This window comes from Ammospiza caudacuta, chromosome 2 (genome assembly GCF_027887145.1).
Source record: "Ammospiza caudacuta isolate bAmmCau1 chromosome 2, bAmmCau1.pri, whole genome shotgun sequence".
NCBI classification, from domain to species: Eukaryota; Metazoa; Chordata; class Aves; order Passeriformes; family Passerellidae; genus Ammospiza; species Ammospiza caudacuta.
The window spans coordinates 119,243,356-119,258,326 of NC_080594.1; the positions used below are offsets into that span (position 1 = coordinate 119,243,356).

The 14,971-nt window shown below is 38.2% G+C and overlaps 1 protein-coding gene across 6 annotated transcripts in view; it reads right to left on the minus strand.

Moving 5' to 3' along the window:
• Positions 1-14,971, minus strand: part of TTC3 (tetratricopeptide repeat domain 3) — a 116,967-nt gene that overhangs the window by 27,451 nt on the left and 74,545 nt on the right. For all 6 annotated transcript variants that reach the window (XM_058825478.1, XM_058825479.1, XM_058825477.1 and 3 more), the window contains 9 exons: positions 13,194-13,320; positions 9,980-10,102; positions 9,753-9,854; positions 9,316-9,408; positions 9,010-9,074; positions 8,139-8,275; positions 4,307-4,615; positions 1,981-2,244; positions 217-263 (listed from right to left, as the gene is read on the minus strand). In XM_058825478.1, the coding sequence (XP_058681461.1) occupies positions 217-263; positions 1,981-2,244; positions 4,307-4,615; positions 8,139-8,275; positions 9,010-9,074; positions 9,316-9,408; positions 9,753-9,854; positions 9,980-10,102; positions 13,194-13,320 (1,267 nt within the window). The remainder of the gene's footprint in view (positions 1-216; positions 264-1,980; positions 2,245-4,306; positions 4,616-8,138; positions 8,276-9,009; positions 9,075-9,315; positions 9,409-9,752; positions 9,855-9,979; positions 10,103-13,193; positions 13,321-14,971) is intronic.

Genomic DNA, 14,971 nt, shown 5'->3' on the forward strand with positions numbered 1-14,971 from the left:
AATTGGATTTTAATGATGACACCAATCAAAAAGTGATTCAGAATGAGGCACACTTGGAAAATTATTATTAAATAATTTCAATAATTTAAGAAAAGGGAGGTAAAACAGATTAAAATTCCAATAAATCTGGAGGACCGGGCTGGAAAATATTTCCTTTTCTAAAACAGCACAAAGTTCTTTGTGAGCTGAGGCCAAAGAGAAATGAAATTCACTTACTGACAAATTCTCATTTCCCTGCTTCTTTAATATAATGGTCGGATCATCTGTGGGAAGGACAAAATTCATGGTGATTGATGGAAATAACAATATTTTAATTAATTTACAATTTAACTGTGAAATCACGGGAATTATTGCTCTAATCCTTTACCCAACGCCACCAAAGCAGCTCCACAGCTGCAGCTGCAGGACTTTCGTGAAGATTTCATTTTTCTCCCGGCCGTTTTACGACCGGAGATAGCTCAGGGACGCCCCTCGGAGATTTTTGGCGTTTCTCTTTTCTCTTTGCTCGGCTGATTTATGTCCTGAGATAGCTCAGGGACGCCCCTCGGAGATTTTTGGCGTTTCTCTTCTCTCTTTGCTCAGCTGATTTATGTCCTGAGATAGCTCAGGGACGCCCCTTGGAGATTTTTGGCGTTTCTCTTCTCTCTTTGCTCGGCTGATTTATGTCCTGAGATAGCTCAGGGAATGCCACTTGCTCGGTTTCTCGGCTGTTTAGGCTTCTAAGTTTTCTGCTGCTGTTTTAGGCTGTTTAGGTCCAGGGACGCCACTTGTAAGGTTTTCTGTGCTGTTTAGGTTTGTAAGGTTTTCTGGCTGTTCAGGTTTGTAAGGTTTTCTGGTTCTTTAGGTTTGTAAGGTTTTCTGTGAGCTGTTCAGGTTTGTAAGGTTTTCTGTGCTGTTTAGGTTTGTAAGGTTTTCTGTGCTGTTTAGGTTTGTAAGGTTTTCTGGCTGTTCAGGTTTGTAAGGTTTTCTGGTTCTTTAGGTTTGTAAGGTTTTCTGTGAGCTGTTCAGGTTTGTAAGGTTTTCTGTGCTGTTTAGGTTTGTAAGGTTTTCTGTGCTGTTTAGGTTTGTAAGGTTTTCTGGCTGTTCAGGTTTGTAAGGTTTTCTGGTTCTTTAGGTTTGTAAGGTTTTCTGTGCTGTTCAGGTTTGTAAGGTTTTCTGTGCTGTTCAGGTTTGTAAGGTTTTCTGTGCTGTTTAGGCTTGTAAGGTTTTCTGTGCTGTTCAGGTTTGTAAGGTTTTCTGGTTCTTTAGGTTTGTAAGGTTTTCTGTGAGCTGTTTAGGTTTGTAAGGTTTTCTGGCTGTTTAGGTTTGTAAGGTTTTCTGGCTGTTTAGGTTTGTAAGGTTTTCTGGCTGTTCAGGTTTGTAAGGTTTTCTGGAGACTTCTGATCTTGTCTCGGTCTCGGTGTTTATTAATTGTTTATCTAAAAGATTTTCTCTCAGCCCGACAGAGGTCTGCACAGCAGTCAGCCATGGGCACACTGAGAGCCCCCGGGGCGGTCACTTATCTTTATACCCGAAGTTACGTGTACAATATTTATCATTTCTCCCCAATACCTTCTACCCTTATTAACCGGCGCACTTCTAGTAATAACCAATCCCAAAGTGCCAACATCACCACAGAAGATGGAGGCCAAGAAGAAGAAGAAGAAGAACAGGACACGCCCCAATTCCTCCATCTTACTTCTTTAGACCCCCCTGTACCAAAATCCTAAACCCTGTGTTTTACACTCTAATTAACTTATCCCTTCACCATTCACCCAGTGAAATCCTCCCATCCTCACACAGGCGTCGTCTCCCGTGCAGGATCAAAGTGCAGCCACCAGACACTTCTGGCAACATCCCAGGACTCCCGAGCCCCCCCAGGGTGGTCTCGGCCTCTCTGCACCTCCGTCCTGAGGTGCTGAGATCCCACACTTTCATACTAAAAATGCACAAATAAAAATGGATTTTTACTGGAAATGTTTGATCCTTTTGGCTACTCACCCATTTTATCAAAGAATTCATCTAAAGCTTGATGGAGCTGTGGGAAATGTTGTCGGTTTTCTTCTAAAAGCCATATAAAACACCGGGATTTCTCTAGGGGAGGGGCGAGGAAATAATCACAAATTTCTTTCTTTCCACCATCAGCTGCCACACTATCAAATTTACTGCCATATTTCTGGTTCCACAGTGGAGTTAAAATAGAAAAGTCAAGCTCTTGCAGAACTTGGCCATATTGAAGGAGAAAATTTTTTGTTGCTGTCAGACCTGGAAAAGAAAGGAAAAAAAAAAAAACCCAATATTTCATTCCAGCTTTAAATTTTTAATGCTTAAAATGTGATATTGCTCTTCAAAAGGGCGAGAGTTTGGTCTAGAAATTCAATGTACAGATGGTGTGAGAGCTTTTGTGTCCTGGAAATGCAAACAAAAATGAGCAATGGGGTTGATATAAACTCTACTCTCAGAAATTATTATTTCTATAATAATAACAACAAGATTTGGATCTATTCTGTGAATAGATGGGATGGGATGGGAGTCAATAGATTAGAATAGAATTCTAAGAATTCTAGGAATTCTTGGAAGGATAGGAATATGGTAAAGCAAAATGAACAACCCCAAACCCCAAAATCCCACTTTTTTTCCATTATAAACCCAACAGCAAACTGCAGAGCACCAACACATCTTATTTCCAAGTTTAATGGTAAAACCCCATTATTTACTCTCCAAAACCAGATTATTGCTACCAATATCAGCATTTAAACCCATTCTGGAATTTTAAGGCCATTTAAAATTTTTTTTAATTTTTAGACCCATTCTGGAAACTTAAGACCATTTAAAAATTGTTGAATTTTCTCTGCTGAGCTCCTGGGTCACCCAGGCTGTGTTCCCCTCTGGAAATGAGGGAAAGGACAAAGAGAAGAAGTTTTACTTTGCAGTTTCAAACGAGGAAAAAGGAGAATTTTTTGTGCTCTCAGAACCCAACAGCAAACTGCAGGGCACCAACAAGAAATTGCTTCCAAGTTTAATGAGAAAACCCCATTATTTACCCTCCAAAACCAGATTATTGCTACAAATATCAGCAGTTAAACCCATTCGGGAATTTTAAGGCCATTTAAAAATCGTTCAGTTTTCTCTGCTGAGTTCCTGAGCTACCCCAGTTCTGTTCCCCTCAGTAAACCAGGGACAGGACAAAGAGGAGAAGTTTTTCTTTGCAGTTTTAAAGGAGGAAAAATGAGAATTTTCTGTGCTCCCAGAACCCACCCCGGTGATCCAGGTGCTGCAGCCACTTGTGCACTTTGTGTGCTTATAATTCTCCAAGCTGCAGAATTATAAACCCAACAGCAAACTGCAGAGCACCAACATGAAATTGCTTCCAAGTTTAATGACAAAACCCCATTATTTACTCTCCAAAACCAGATTATTGCTACAAACATCACCATTTAAGCCCATTCTAGAATTTTAAAATTTAAAATTTTTGAACTTTCTCTGCCGAGCTCCTGAGGCACCCCGGTTCTGTTCCCCTCAGTAAACCAGGGACAGGACAAAGAGGAGAAGTTTTACTGTGCAGGTTCAAACGAGGAAAAATGAGAATTTTCTGTGCTCCCAGAACCCACCCCGGTGATCCAGGTGCTGCAGCCACTTGTGCACTTTGGCATCCACCTCTCCCAGCTGCAGAATTACAAACCCACCATGAAATTATTTCCAAGTTTAATGGCAAAACCCCACCATTATTTACTCTCCAAAACCAGATTATTGCTACAAACATCACCATCTTAACCCATTCTGGAATTTTAAAATTTAAAATTTTTGAACTTTCTCTGCCGAGCTCCTGAGGCACCCCGGTTCTGTTCCCCTCAGTAAACCAGGGACAGGACAAAGAGGAGAAGTTTTTCTTTGCGGTTCCAAATGAGGAAAAAGGAGAATTTTCTGTGCTGTCAGAACCCACCCAGGTGATCCAGGTGCTGCAGCCACTTGTGCACTTTGTGTGTTATAATTCTCCAAGCTGGGGAATTAAAAGCACACAAGCTGGAGAATTATAAAGCCAACAGCAAACTGCAGAGCACCAACAAGAAATTGCTTCCAAGTTTAATGGTAAAACCCCATTATTTACCCTCCAAAACCAGATTGCTACAAATATCAGCAGTTAAACCCATTCTGGAATTTTAAGGCCATTGAATCATTGAATTTTCTCTGCCAAATCCCTGCCGAGCTCCTGAGGCACCCCGGTTCTGTTCCCCTCAGTAAACCAGGGACAGGACAAAGAGGAGAAGTTTTTCTTTGCAGTTTTAAAGGAGGAAAAAGGAGAATTTCCTGTGCTGTCAGAACCCACCCCGGTGATCCAGGTGCTGCAGCCACTTGTGCACTTTGGCATCCACCTCTCCCAGCTGGCTCAGCACGTGCAGGAAGCCCCTGCTCCGCACCCGGCTCCTCTCCTGGATCACGGAGCTCAGCAGCCGCTCCAGCACCTCCTGGGCAGGGATTTGGGAATAAGAGCTGAAATCCTCCTCTCTGATCACCCCCCAGGCCAGCAGCTCCTTCAACAGCCTGGCAGTGTCAGGGACAGCAGCTTTGATCTTCTCGGAATGGCGCCGGATGTGCTGCAGGATTTGGTCCCCAGCGTATAAATCCTGGCCAGGACCTGGAAAAGTCAAAATATTCCGATTTTAAAAGTACCAAACCAGCAAGATTTCATTGTCCTTACCACAATTCCAACTTAAGGAGTAACTTTAAAAAGCTTAAAAATCTTTAAAAAGCTCAAAAACCTTTAAAAACCTCAAAAACCAACTTAGAAAGCACAGATAATTTAAGTGGTGTTTGTAATTGTTTTACACTGAGAATTACAGGATGTAAAGAATTATTTTTCCCCATACATCCTGAGCATTAGGAATTTGATCCAATTTGATTTGATTTCAATTTTTGTTTAAAGAAACAAACTCCTTGCCCAGATTTAAGGATGAGGTCACAGTGACCTGCAGTGGCTCCAAGGATCACAGCTGAAGGTGAGGCAGAGAAAAGGAGAGAGCAAAGATTGAAAACAAAGCAACCAGGAAATAAATGAAATATTAATAATAATAATGATAATAATAATGATAATAATAATGATAATAATATCAATAATAATAGTAATAATAATAGTAATAATAATAATAGTAATAATAATAATAATAATAATAATAATTTACAAATCCACAGGGAAGCCAAAATCTCCCAGATTTCCAGGACATGCCATCAAACAGGGAACAGGCACCCAGAGAACACCAAGCATGGGACTGAAAAAATACACCCAGAGTATTTAACAGGGAATCCTAGGAAATGATACATTAATTATATCCCAAATTGATAATACAGACCCAAAATAAATTTTCCAACATCCCCCTTTTTTCTGTGCCTTGAGAAGCTGCAGGGAATTCCCAGCTCTGCACTGTGGAGCAGCCAACATCCAGCAAGGAAAAGCTGAAGCTTTAAATGCCTACAAAGGCTGAAGTATTTTTATTTTCCCCAATCATCTGGAATGTACTTTTCATGATCACCCTGTCTTTATTTCAGATATTTTTTTCTCTACCAGGGTCCCCAGGTGCTTTTTCAATGGGTTCATCCCTTTCCAAAGGGTTCACTCAGAACTGGAGCCTTTCTCTCTCCAGGCTGATCCTGCAGGAAGCAGCCAAGGGAAAATTGAGGTTTTCTACAGGAATTAAATTCTACAGGAATGAAACCACACAGTTGTCACTGTGATATTTTCTGAAAAATCCCTCCATCAGGGTTTTTCTCCTGAGAAGCCTCAGAAAAGAAATGTAAACAATAATTATCTGATTGCTTGGAAAGAGGCTGGAGATCATTTACCAACAGGTGCATCTTTGATTGGTTCCGTGTGAATTGTTTTTAATTAATGACCAATCCCAGTCCAGCTGTATCAGACCCTGCTCAATCACAAGTTTGTATTATTATTTTATCATTTATTTATATATTTATATTGTTAAACTTTCTGATGTCTCCTTTCTCTTTCTTTAGTAATATAATATAATATAAATTGCTATAATAAATATAATAAACTATAATAAATGTAACATACTATAATATACTATATTATAGTATATTATATACTATATTATAATGTAATGTAATAAATATAATAAAAACATAAAATATATAAATAATATGATATGATATGATGGTATGATATATATATGATATGATATGATATGATATGATATAAATTGCTACAATTAGTATAATATACTATAATAAATGTAACATACTATAATATACTATATTATAGAATAGTATATTATATACTATATTATATTGTAATGTAATATAATAAATATAATAAAAATATAAATTATATAAATGATATAATATGATATAATACGATATGGTATGATGATATACTATATGATATATGATATGATATGATATATAAATTGCTATAATAAGTATAATATACTATAATAAATGTAACATACTATAATATACTATATTATAGTATATTATATATTTTACTGTAATGTAATGTAATATAATATAATAAATATAATGAAAAATATAAATTATATAAATTATATAATATGACATAATACAATATGATATGATGATATGATATATGATATATTATATATGATATGATATTATATGATATAATATAAATTGCTATAATAAGTATAATATACTATAATAAATGTAACATACTATAATATACTATATTATAGTATAGTATATTATATACTATACTATAATGAAATGTAATAAATATAAAAATATAAATTATATAAATGATACAATATGATATAATATGATATGATATGATGATATGATATATGATATATGATATGATATTATATGATATAAATTGCTATAATAAGTATAATATACTATAATAAATGTAACATACTATAATATGCTATATTATATTATAGTATATTATATACTATACTATAATGTAATGTAATAAATATAATAAAAAATATAAATTATATCAATTATATAAATTATATAATACAATATGATATATATGATATGATATGATATAATATAAATTGCTATAATAAGTATAATATACTATAATAAATGTAACATACTATAATATACTATATTATAGTATAGTATATTATATACTATACTGTAATGAAATGTAATAAATATAAAAAATATATAAATTATATAAATTATATAATATGATATGATATAATATAATATGGCATAATGTAATGTAATATAATATAATGTAATGTAATGCAATGCAATGCAATGCAATGTAATGTAATGTAATGTACATCAGCCTTCTGAGAACTTGGAGTCAATTCTCATCTCTCACCTCATCCTGGGACCCCAACACCCCAACAATTATTAACCACACACAGGGACACCCCCCAGCAATAAAAACAGAAGTGAAATAAAATTTGTCCGAAGTAAAAATGGTAAAAATGCCAATTTTTCACAGGGGGGTGACGCTCAGCATGAGGATTCTGCTGGGATTGAGCTGGGGATGCTCAGAATGCTGATCCCACTGCTCTGTGCTGACTCAGAGTCCCAGGGAAACTGGGATCAGAACCCCAGGGAAGCTGGGATCAGAACCCCAGGGAAGCTGGGATCAGAACCCCAGGAAAACTGGGATCAGAACCCCAGGGAAACTGGGATCAGAACCCCAGAACCCCAGGGAAACTGGGATCAGAACCCCAGGGAAGCTGGGATCAGAACCCCAGGGAAGCTGGGATCAGAACCCCAGGGAAGCTGGGATCAGAACCCCAGAACCCCAGGGAAGCTGGGATCAGAACCCCAGAACCCCAGGGAAACTGGGATCAGAACCCCAGAACCCCAGGGAAGCTGGGATCAGAACCCCAGGGAAGCTGGGATCAGAACCCCAGAACCCCAGGGAAGCTGGGATCAGAACCCCAGGGAAGCTGGGATCAGAACCCCAGAACCCCAGGGAAGCTGGGATCAGAACCCCAGAACCCCAGGGAAGCTGGGATCAGAACCCCAGAACCCCAGGGAAGCTGGGATCAGAACCCCAGGTAAAGAGAGGCAGGAAAATCCCTCCGGGATCCCCAGCCCCAGCTCTGCTCCCGCCCTGTCCCAGCCCGGAGCTCCCAGTGCCAGGGTTGGGGACCCCAACGCTGCGGCTGCCACCCCTCCCTGCAGAGCCCCACGTCCCCAGTGTCACCCACCCCTGTGCTGGCTGCCCTGGGGCTGCTCTCTGCCCTCCTGCCTCTGCTCAGCTTCTTTCCTGGCACAGCTCCTGGCCGCCTCTCGCGCTTCTTTTCGCCATTTCTTCTTTTCTTGCTTTATTTTTATGTTCCTAAGGCTGCAAGAAGCAACGCGGCAGACAGCCAAAGGTTAATTAAGGTGTAAAAATCACACTGCCAAAGGTTAATTAAGGTGTAAAAATCACACTGGAAAGTACAAATGCAATAAAAGTGGTCTTCGCTTAGGAGCAGAGACCATAAAAATTCATTAAAATATTGATTTTCTCAAGTTGCACCAACTTTGACTCCCACTAAAGATGTTTAAATTAGGATTGGCTCCAATACTCTTATTTTTAATTTATAACTCAGCATTTTCAACCAAATATTAACATTTTATTAATTTCATTTTTAAAAATCTGCTTTGTTTGTCCTCTCAGCTTAATTCCTCATTATTTAAAGGTTACTTTACTTGCCAACTCAGTTATGTGAAATATCTGAGTATCAGTAACTACAGCAGCAGCATAAAATGCATTTATATTTACACCTTCTAAACATTCACACAAAATTAATTCTGTGGAACAATTTAAATGCTTTTACCATTGGATTATATTGGATTTTACCAGATTTTTTTGGTTTATCGGGCAAAGGGCAAGGATAACATTCTAAACATTCACAAAGAATAAATTCTGTGGAACAATTTAAATGCTTTTACCATTGGATTATATTGTATTTTACCAGATTTTTTTGGTTTATCAGGCAAAGGGCAAGGATAACTTTCCAAAATATTTGTAAAAAAGGCAGGAAAATCCCTCCTGCTTTGCTCTGAAATCAATTAAAAAAGGGCAAATCTTACCTTGTGCATTTCTGTTTTATACAGGCCCTTGGGGGTTCCTTCAGTTTTGGGATTTTTTGTTCAAACTACCAAAACAAGGGACAGGACAGGAATTAAATCTGGGTTATGGCAAAACAAACCCCACAATCATTTCTGCTTCTCTCAGGTCAGTATTGCCCTGGGGAGAATTCTCCATTTTCCTGTGCCTCTGGGAGTGATTCCTGAAGGATTACTGAATTCTTTTTTTATTTTTGCAGTTATCCTCATTTATCACTTTATCCCCCTTAACATTCCAATTAATTTCACATAAAACATGACCATACTTACTTCACATTTTACCACCCCAGGAGGACTGAAAATAACTATTTTTGAAATAAGGCCTTTACAATCAGGAGTAAAACACATTTCCTTAAGGAAATCCTGCAGGAGAAAAGGACACACACAACAAAGGCAATTAAATCCACACATCATTTATACCCCTGCACAAATTAATTCCTCAATTTGAGGTGACCAAAGCAATCAAAGGAAACACAATCCCAAACTCTTCCTGGGATGGGTAGAAAATCAAAAATCATAGAAAATCTGTGGCATTTTTTATCCTTTTACTCTCTCCTCCAACCTCACACCCAAAAGCCAACTTCCAGAATAATTTTCCAGATTTCCCTTCATTTTATCCTGGCTGCAGAATTTTGTGGAATTCCTTGACATATCTCAATGCTATGATGTTAAAAAAATTAAAAATTCCCGCGTGGCAAAGGCCTCACCTTATCATTTTTATCACTGTAGCTTGCTGTTTTCAGCTTTTTCCAGCAGCTGATGTGGAATTCCACTCTACACTGCTGACAGCAGATAACACGTATAAAACCCTAAAAATGGCAAAAATGGAACATTTTTAAGTAAGACCACAACAAAATGCAGTGCTGAGCTTGGCACATCATATAAAAAGGGGCAGAAAACAGATCAAGTTTTACTTTTCAAACTGAAAATTTACCTTAAAATCTGGGTCTGTAAAATATATTTGGATTTTGGAGTAGCCATGGCACTGCTGATATCGACAAACAGCATCTGGCTCTGGGGGGAATTTACATTCCTCAATATAATTCCTTAAAGCCAGCTGGAAAACACAGAATGGTCACAGTTAGATTCAAATTCTACAATTTGAATTGTAGATTCAAATTCTACAATTCCTTAAAGCCATCTGGAAAACACAGAATGGTCACAGTTAAAGTGCACAGAATCAGGAAAAGATTCAACTTTTATAATTCCTTAAAGCCATCTGGAAAACACAGAATGGTCACAGTTAGAGCACAGAACCAGGAAAAATTCAACTTCTACAATTCCTTAAAGCCAGCTGGAAAACACAGAATGGTCAGAGTTAGAGCACAGAACCAGGAAAAGATTCAACTTCTGTAATTCCTTAAAGCCAGCTGGAAAACACAGAATGGTCAGAGTTAGAGCACAGAACCAGGAAAAGATTCAACTTCTACAATTCCTTAAAGCCAGCTGGAAAACACAGAATGGTCAGAGTTAAAGTGCACAGAACCAGGAAAAATTCAACTTTTATAATTCCTTAAAGCCAGCTGGAAAACAGAATGGTCAGAGTTAAAGAGCACAGAACCAGGAAAAGATTCAACTTCTATAATCCAGGAAAAGATTCAACTTCTATAATTCCTTAAAGCCATCTGGAAAACACAGAATGGTGACAGTTAAAGAGCACAGAACCAGGAAAAGATTCAACTTCTATAATTCCTTAAAGTCATCTGGAAAACACAGAATGGTCAGAGTTAGAGCACAGAACCAGGAAAAGATTCAACTTCTATAATCCAGGAAAAGATTCAACTTCTATAATTCCTTAAAGCCAGCTGGAAAACTGAATGGTCAGAGTTAAAGAGCACAGAACCAGGAAAAGATTCAACTTCTACAATTCCTTAAAGCCATCTGGAAAACACAGAATGGTCACAGTTAAAGAGCACAGAACCAGGAAAAGATTCAACTTCTATAATCCAGGAAAAGATTCAACTTCTATAATTCCTTAAAGCCAGCTGGAAAACTGAATGGTCAGAGTTAGAGCACAGAACCAGGAAAAGATTCAACTTCTATAATTCCTTAAAGCCATCTGGAAAACACAGAATGGTCACAGTTAAAGAGCACAGAACCAGGAAAAGATTCAACTTCTATAATCCAGGAAAAGATTCAACTTCTATAATTCCTTAAAGCCAGCTGGAAAACGCAGAATGGTCACAGTTAAAGAGCACAGAACCAGGAAAAAATTCAAATTGTACAATTCCTTAAAGTCATCTGGAAAACACAGAATGGTCAGAGTTAAAGTGCACAGAACCAGGAAAAGATTCAACTTCCACAATTCCTTAAAGCCAGCTGGAAAACACAGAATGGTCAGAGTTAGAGCACAGAACCAGGAAAAGATTCAACTTCTACTCACAAACTCCTGGGGACAGCAGCGAAACACATCCCTCTAGGCAGAGCAGTGACTAATCCCAAAAAATTATACAATATTAAACTGTTTTCTAGTGAAACCAGGCAAGATTGGCCTTTTATGGCCAAAATATTCCAGGGGTTGCTGGAAGCGCTGGCAGCTGAGAGCTCACAGCCTCAAACACCCAGAAAATGCAGGTTTGTCCCGGGCCAGTGTCCCATTGTCCAAATGGTTTTATCATTGTGCAAATGATTAAACATTATGGGGGAAAAAATGTTGTTTTTTTGGTAATTTCTGAAGATCCCCAGCATTTCCAGAGTGCCTCACCTGGCACCTGGGCTGAGGAACAAGCTGAGAGCTTGGCCCTGGGGAAGCAGCCAGGTGTCCCAGGGTAAATCCTGAGGGAAAGATTTCATGTGGAATCAGGGAATTCAGGGATTTCATGTGGAAACCACACCTCAGGTTTGAGCTTTTCTATTTTTCAGGTTCTGAGCTGCTTCAGTGTGTGGGGCTGGGCTTCATATCATGGGATGGTGAGCCAAGAGCACACCAAGAGCAGAGCCCTGATGAAGGCTGGCGGGATCTGCATTGTGCAGGGCTCCCTGACCATGGATGGATGGATGGATCCACGTTGTCTCTGAGGAATCCTGAGGGTGGATTTTATAGCAAAAAGCCCAGAAATGCTGTTCCTACCACAAACTCTGCCTCAGGTTTGAGCTTTTCTATTTTTCAGGGTCTGAGCTGCTTCAGTGTGTGGCTCTGGGCTTCATATCATGGGATGGTGAGCCAAGAGCACACCAAGAGCAGAGCCCTGATGAAGGCTGGCGGGATCTGCATTGTGCAGAGCTCCCTGACCATGGATGGATGGATGGATCCACATTGTCTCTGAGGAATCCTGAGGGTGGATTTTATAGCAAAAAGCCCCAAAATGCTGTTCCTACCACAAACTCTGCAGGTCTGGGGATTTTGGCCAAGTGAAAAACCTTCCCAGTTCACTGTGTTAAAAATGCCTCTGTGCAGAGCAGCTCCTGGTGCCAGATTTTTCCAGTCAAACAGGGAATTTTACCACATAAATCCCAATGTTTTATCCAGGAACCATCCAGTCAAAGTCTCCTGGTTTAAATTTCGGTCTCTTTTGAGAAATTTAACCAAAAGTCTCTTTTGGTTTTAAATTTAAAACTTCTTGGTTCTGCCAGCTCAGATTTTGAACTGGTTGTCCCCAGAATTCTGTTGTGTGCTCACACCTGAAGGTTTGCGAGTGTGCAAGGAAGGGAATCAAACATTATCCCAAAATCACTGGGGCTGGAAAGGGAATCAAATATTATCCCAAAATTACTGGGGCTGGAAAAGAGCTCCAAAATCCAACCTGGGACACATCCCCATCTTGTCACCGAGTGCCACACCCAGGCCCTGCCTGGCCAGTTCTGATAAATGATAAATAAAAAAATTAGAAATGAAAAAGCGGTAAATGGAAAAATGATCAATGGAAAAATGATAAAAAATTATAAACAAAAAATGATAAACAAAAAATGATGGCAAATGATAAATGGAAAATGGCTACACCTTGTGAGCTCAAACAAAGCTGCTTCTCCAAACCCACTGGCCTGTGGAAGCTGCACAATTCCCATTGTGGAAAAAGGAGAACTGGAATTTCCCCAACAGAAATTTCAGCCTCAGTGTCCTGCCTGCTGCTCCCCATCCTTCCTGTATCCCAGGGAGGAGCAGGACAATTTTCTATCTCTTTTTTTTTTTATCATTTATTTAAACATACCTGTAAATTCTCTATTCGCGTCTCCTCGATGACCTGAGTTGTTCCTGGCCAGGTTAAAACTCCGGGGACAATATTGAAATCAATCATCAGCTTTGACCTCAGGAATTGGTCGAGGGCATGAACAAACCTGGATTTGGAACAGGTCAAACACACTCAGATCCCCTGGGAGCAAAAATTCCCCAAAATTTCCACCATCAATTTTATCCTGCCAGGAGCAAACAGTGGTGACTGAGAGGATGGGGGATGAGAGAGCAGCTGGATCATTAAATGCTGGTTTGGGATTTTTTAATTTTTGTTAATGCTGGGATTGAAGTGTTTGAGATGGTATTCTATATTATATTTGGATATATTTATTATTTTTTATTTACAATAACAGTTACAGTTATTGTACTGTATGTACAGTACAATAACTGTATTGTATTTATGTACAATACAGTTGTATTTATGTACAATATTGTATTTATGTACAATAACAGTTACAGTTTTATAAGTTGTGAGTTCTATAGTATTTTACTAATAAGTTACAAAATGGTTAATTTTTTTTCTATGTAGTTTTTAAGGTTAAATTACCTAATTAAGAAATGACCCTTAAATTGTTTTTACTCTTAACTTAATGACTAATTATTCCTGTCTTGTAATGTGGATTTTTTGTCTAAGTATAAAACACTAATTAAACTTGTGAAGGAGGAGGAGGAGGAGGAGAAGGAGAAAAAGAAGGAGATGAAGAAGAAGAAAGAGGAGGAGGAGAAAAAGAAGGAGATGAAGAAGAAGAAGAAAGAGAAGGAGGAGGAGGAGAAGGAGACGCAGATGAAGACGAAGAAAGAGAAGAAGAAAAAGAAGGAGGAGGAGGAGGAAAAGAAAGAGAAGGAGGAGAAAGAGGAGAAGAAGGACAAGGTGGCCCAGAAGAAGGACTAACTTCTGCTTTAAAACTTTTATCTTGTTCTATATATATTACTATATTCTAAAACTGTAAATTCTAGGTTTTCTACCTTGTGACATTGCACACTTCTAATTAAACTCCACACTTGTAATTACAGTGTAATTAATTAATTTTGGAAGTCTTCTCTATGGCTTTGGGTTAAATGCAGTGTTCTCTTGGGTGTCTGTGGCTTTCAGCAGAGGAAGTTTAAAATTCTCAGCATCCAGGGTTCCAATATTTCAATTTTCTGGTTATTTGGAGGTAAAACCCTGCAGGCGTGAGGGCAGGCAGGGATGAGCCTGGGATGCCAAGGGATCCATGGATGGGGGAAGGTTTATATAGTGTGGATTTTTATGTGAAGTTTGAGGTAAGAAATGCTGGCTTAGAAATGTCTTGGAATTGGATAGATATTGTTGAGAGAGAAATGGAATGAGAAATAAGTAAATAAATAAATTTCTGTAAATAAAACTAGATATTTTGGAGAAATAGAATGATTAAAATGTTTTGTAGTAAGATTTATGAGGGGTAATTTTAGAGATGTAAAGTTTAGGTAAGAAAGGTTGGCTTAGAAATGTTATGGAATAGGATATTGTTGAGAGAGAAATGGAATTAGAAATAAATAAATAAATACTTTTAAGTAAATTAAACTAGATATTTTGGAGAAATAGAACGATGAAAATGTTTTGTAGTAAGATTTATGAGGGGCAATTTTAGAGATATAAAGTTTGAGGTAAGAAATGCTGGCTTAGAAATGTCATGGAATTGGATAGATATTGTTGAGAGAGAAACGGAATGAGAAATAAATAAATAATTTTCTGTAAATAAGATTAGATATTTTGGAGAAATAGAACTATTGAAA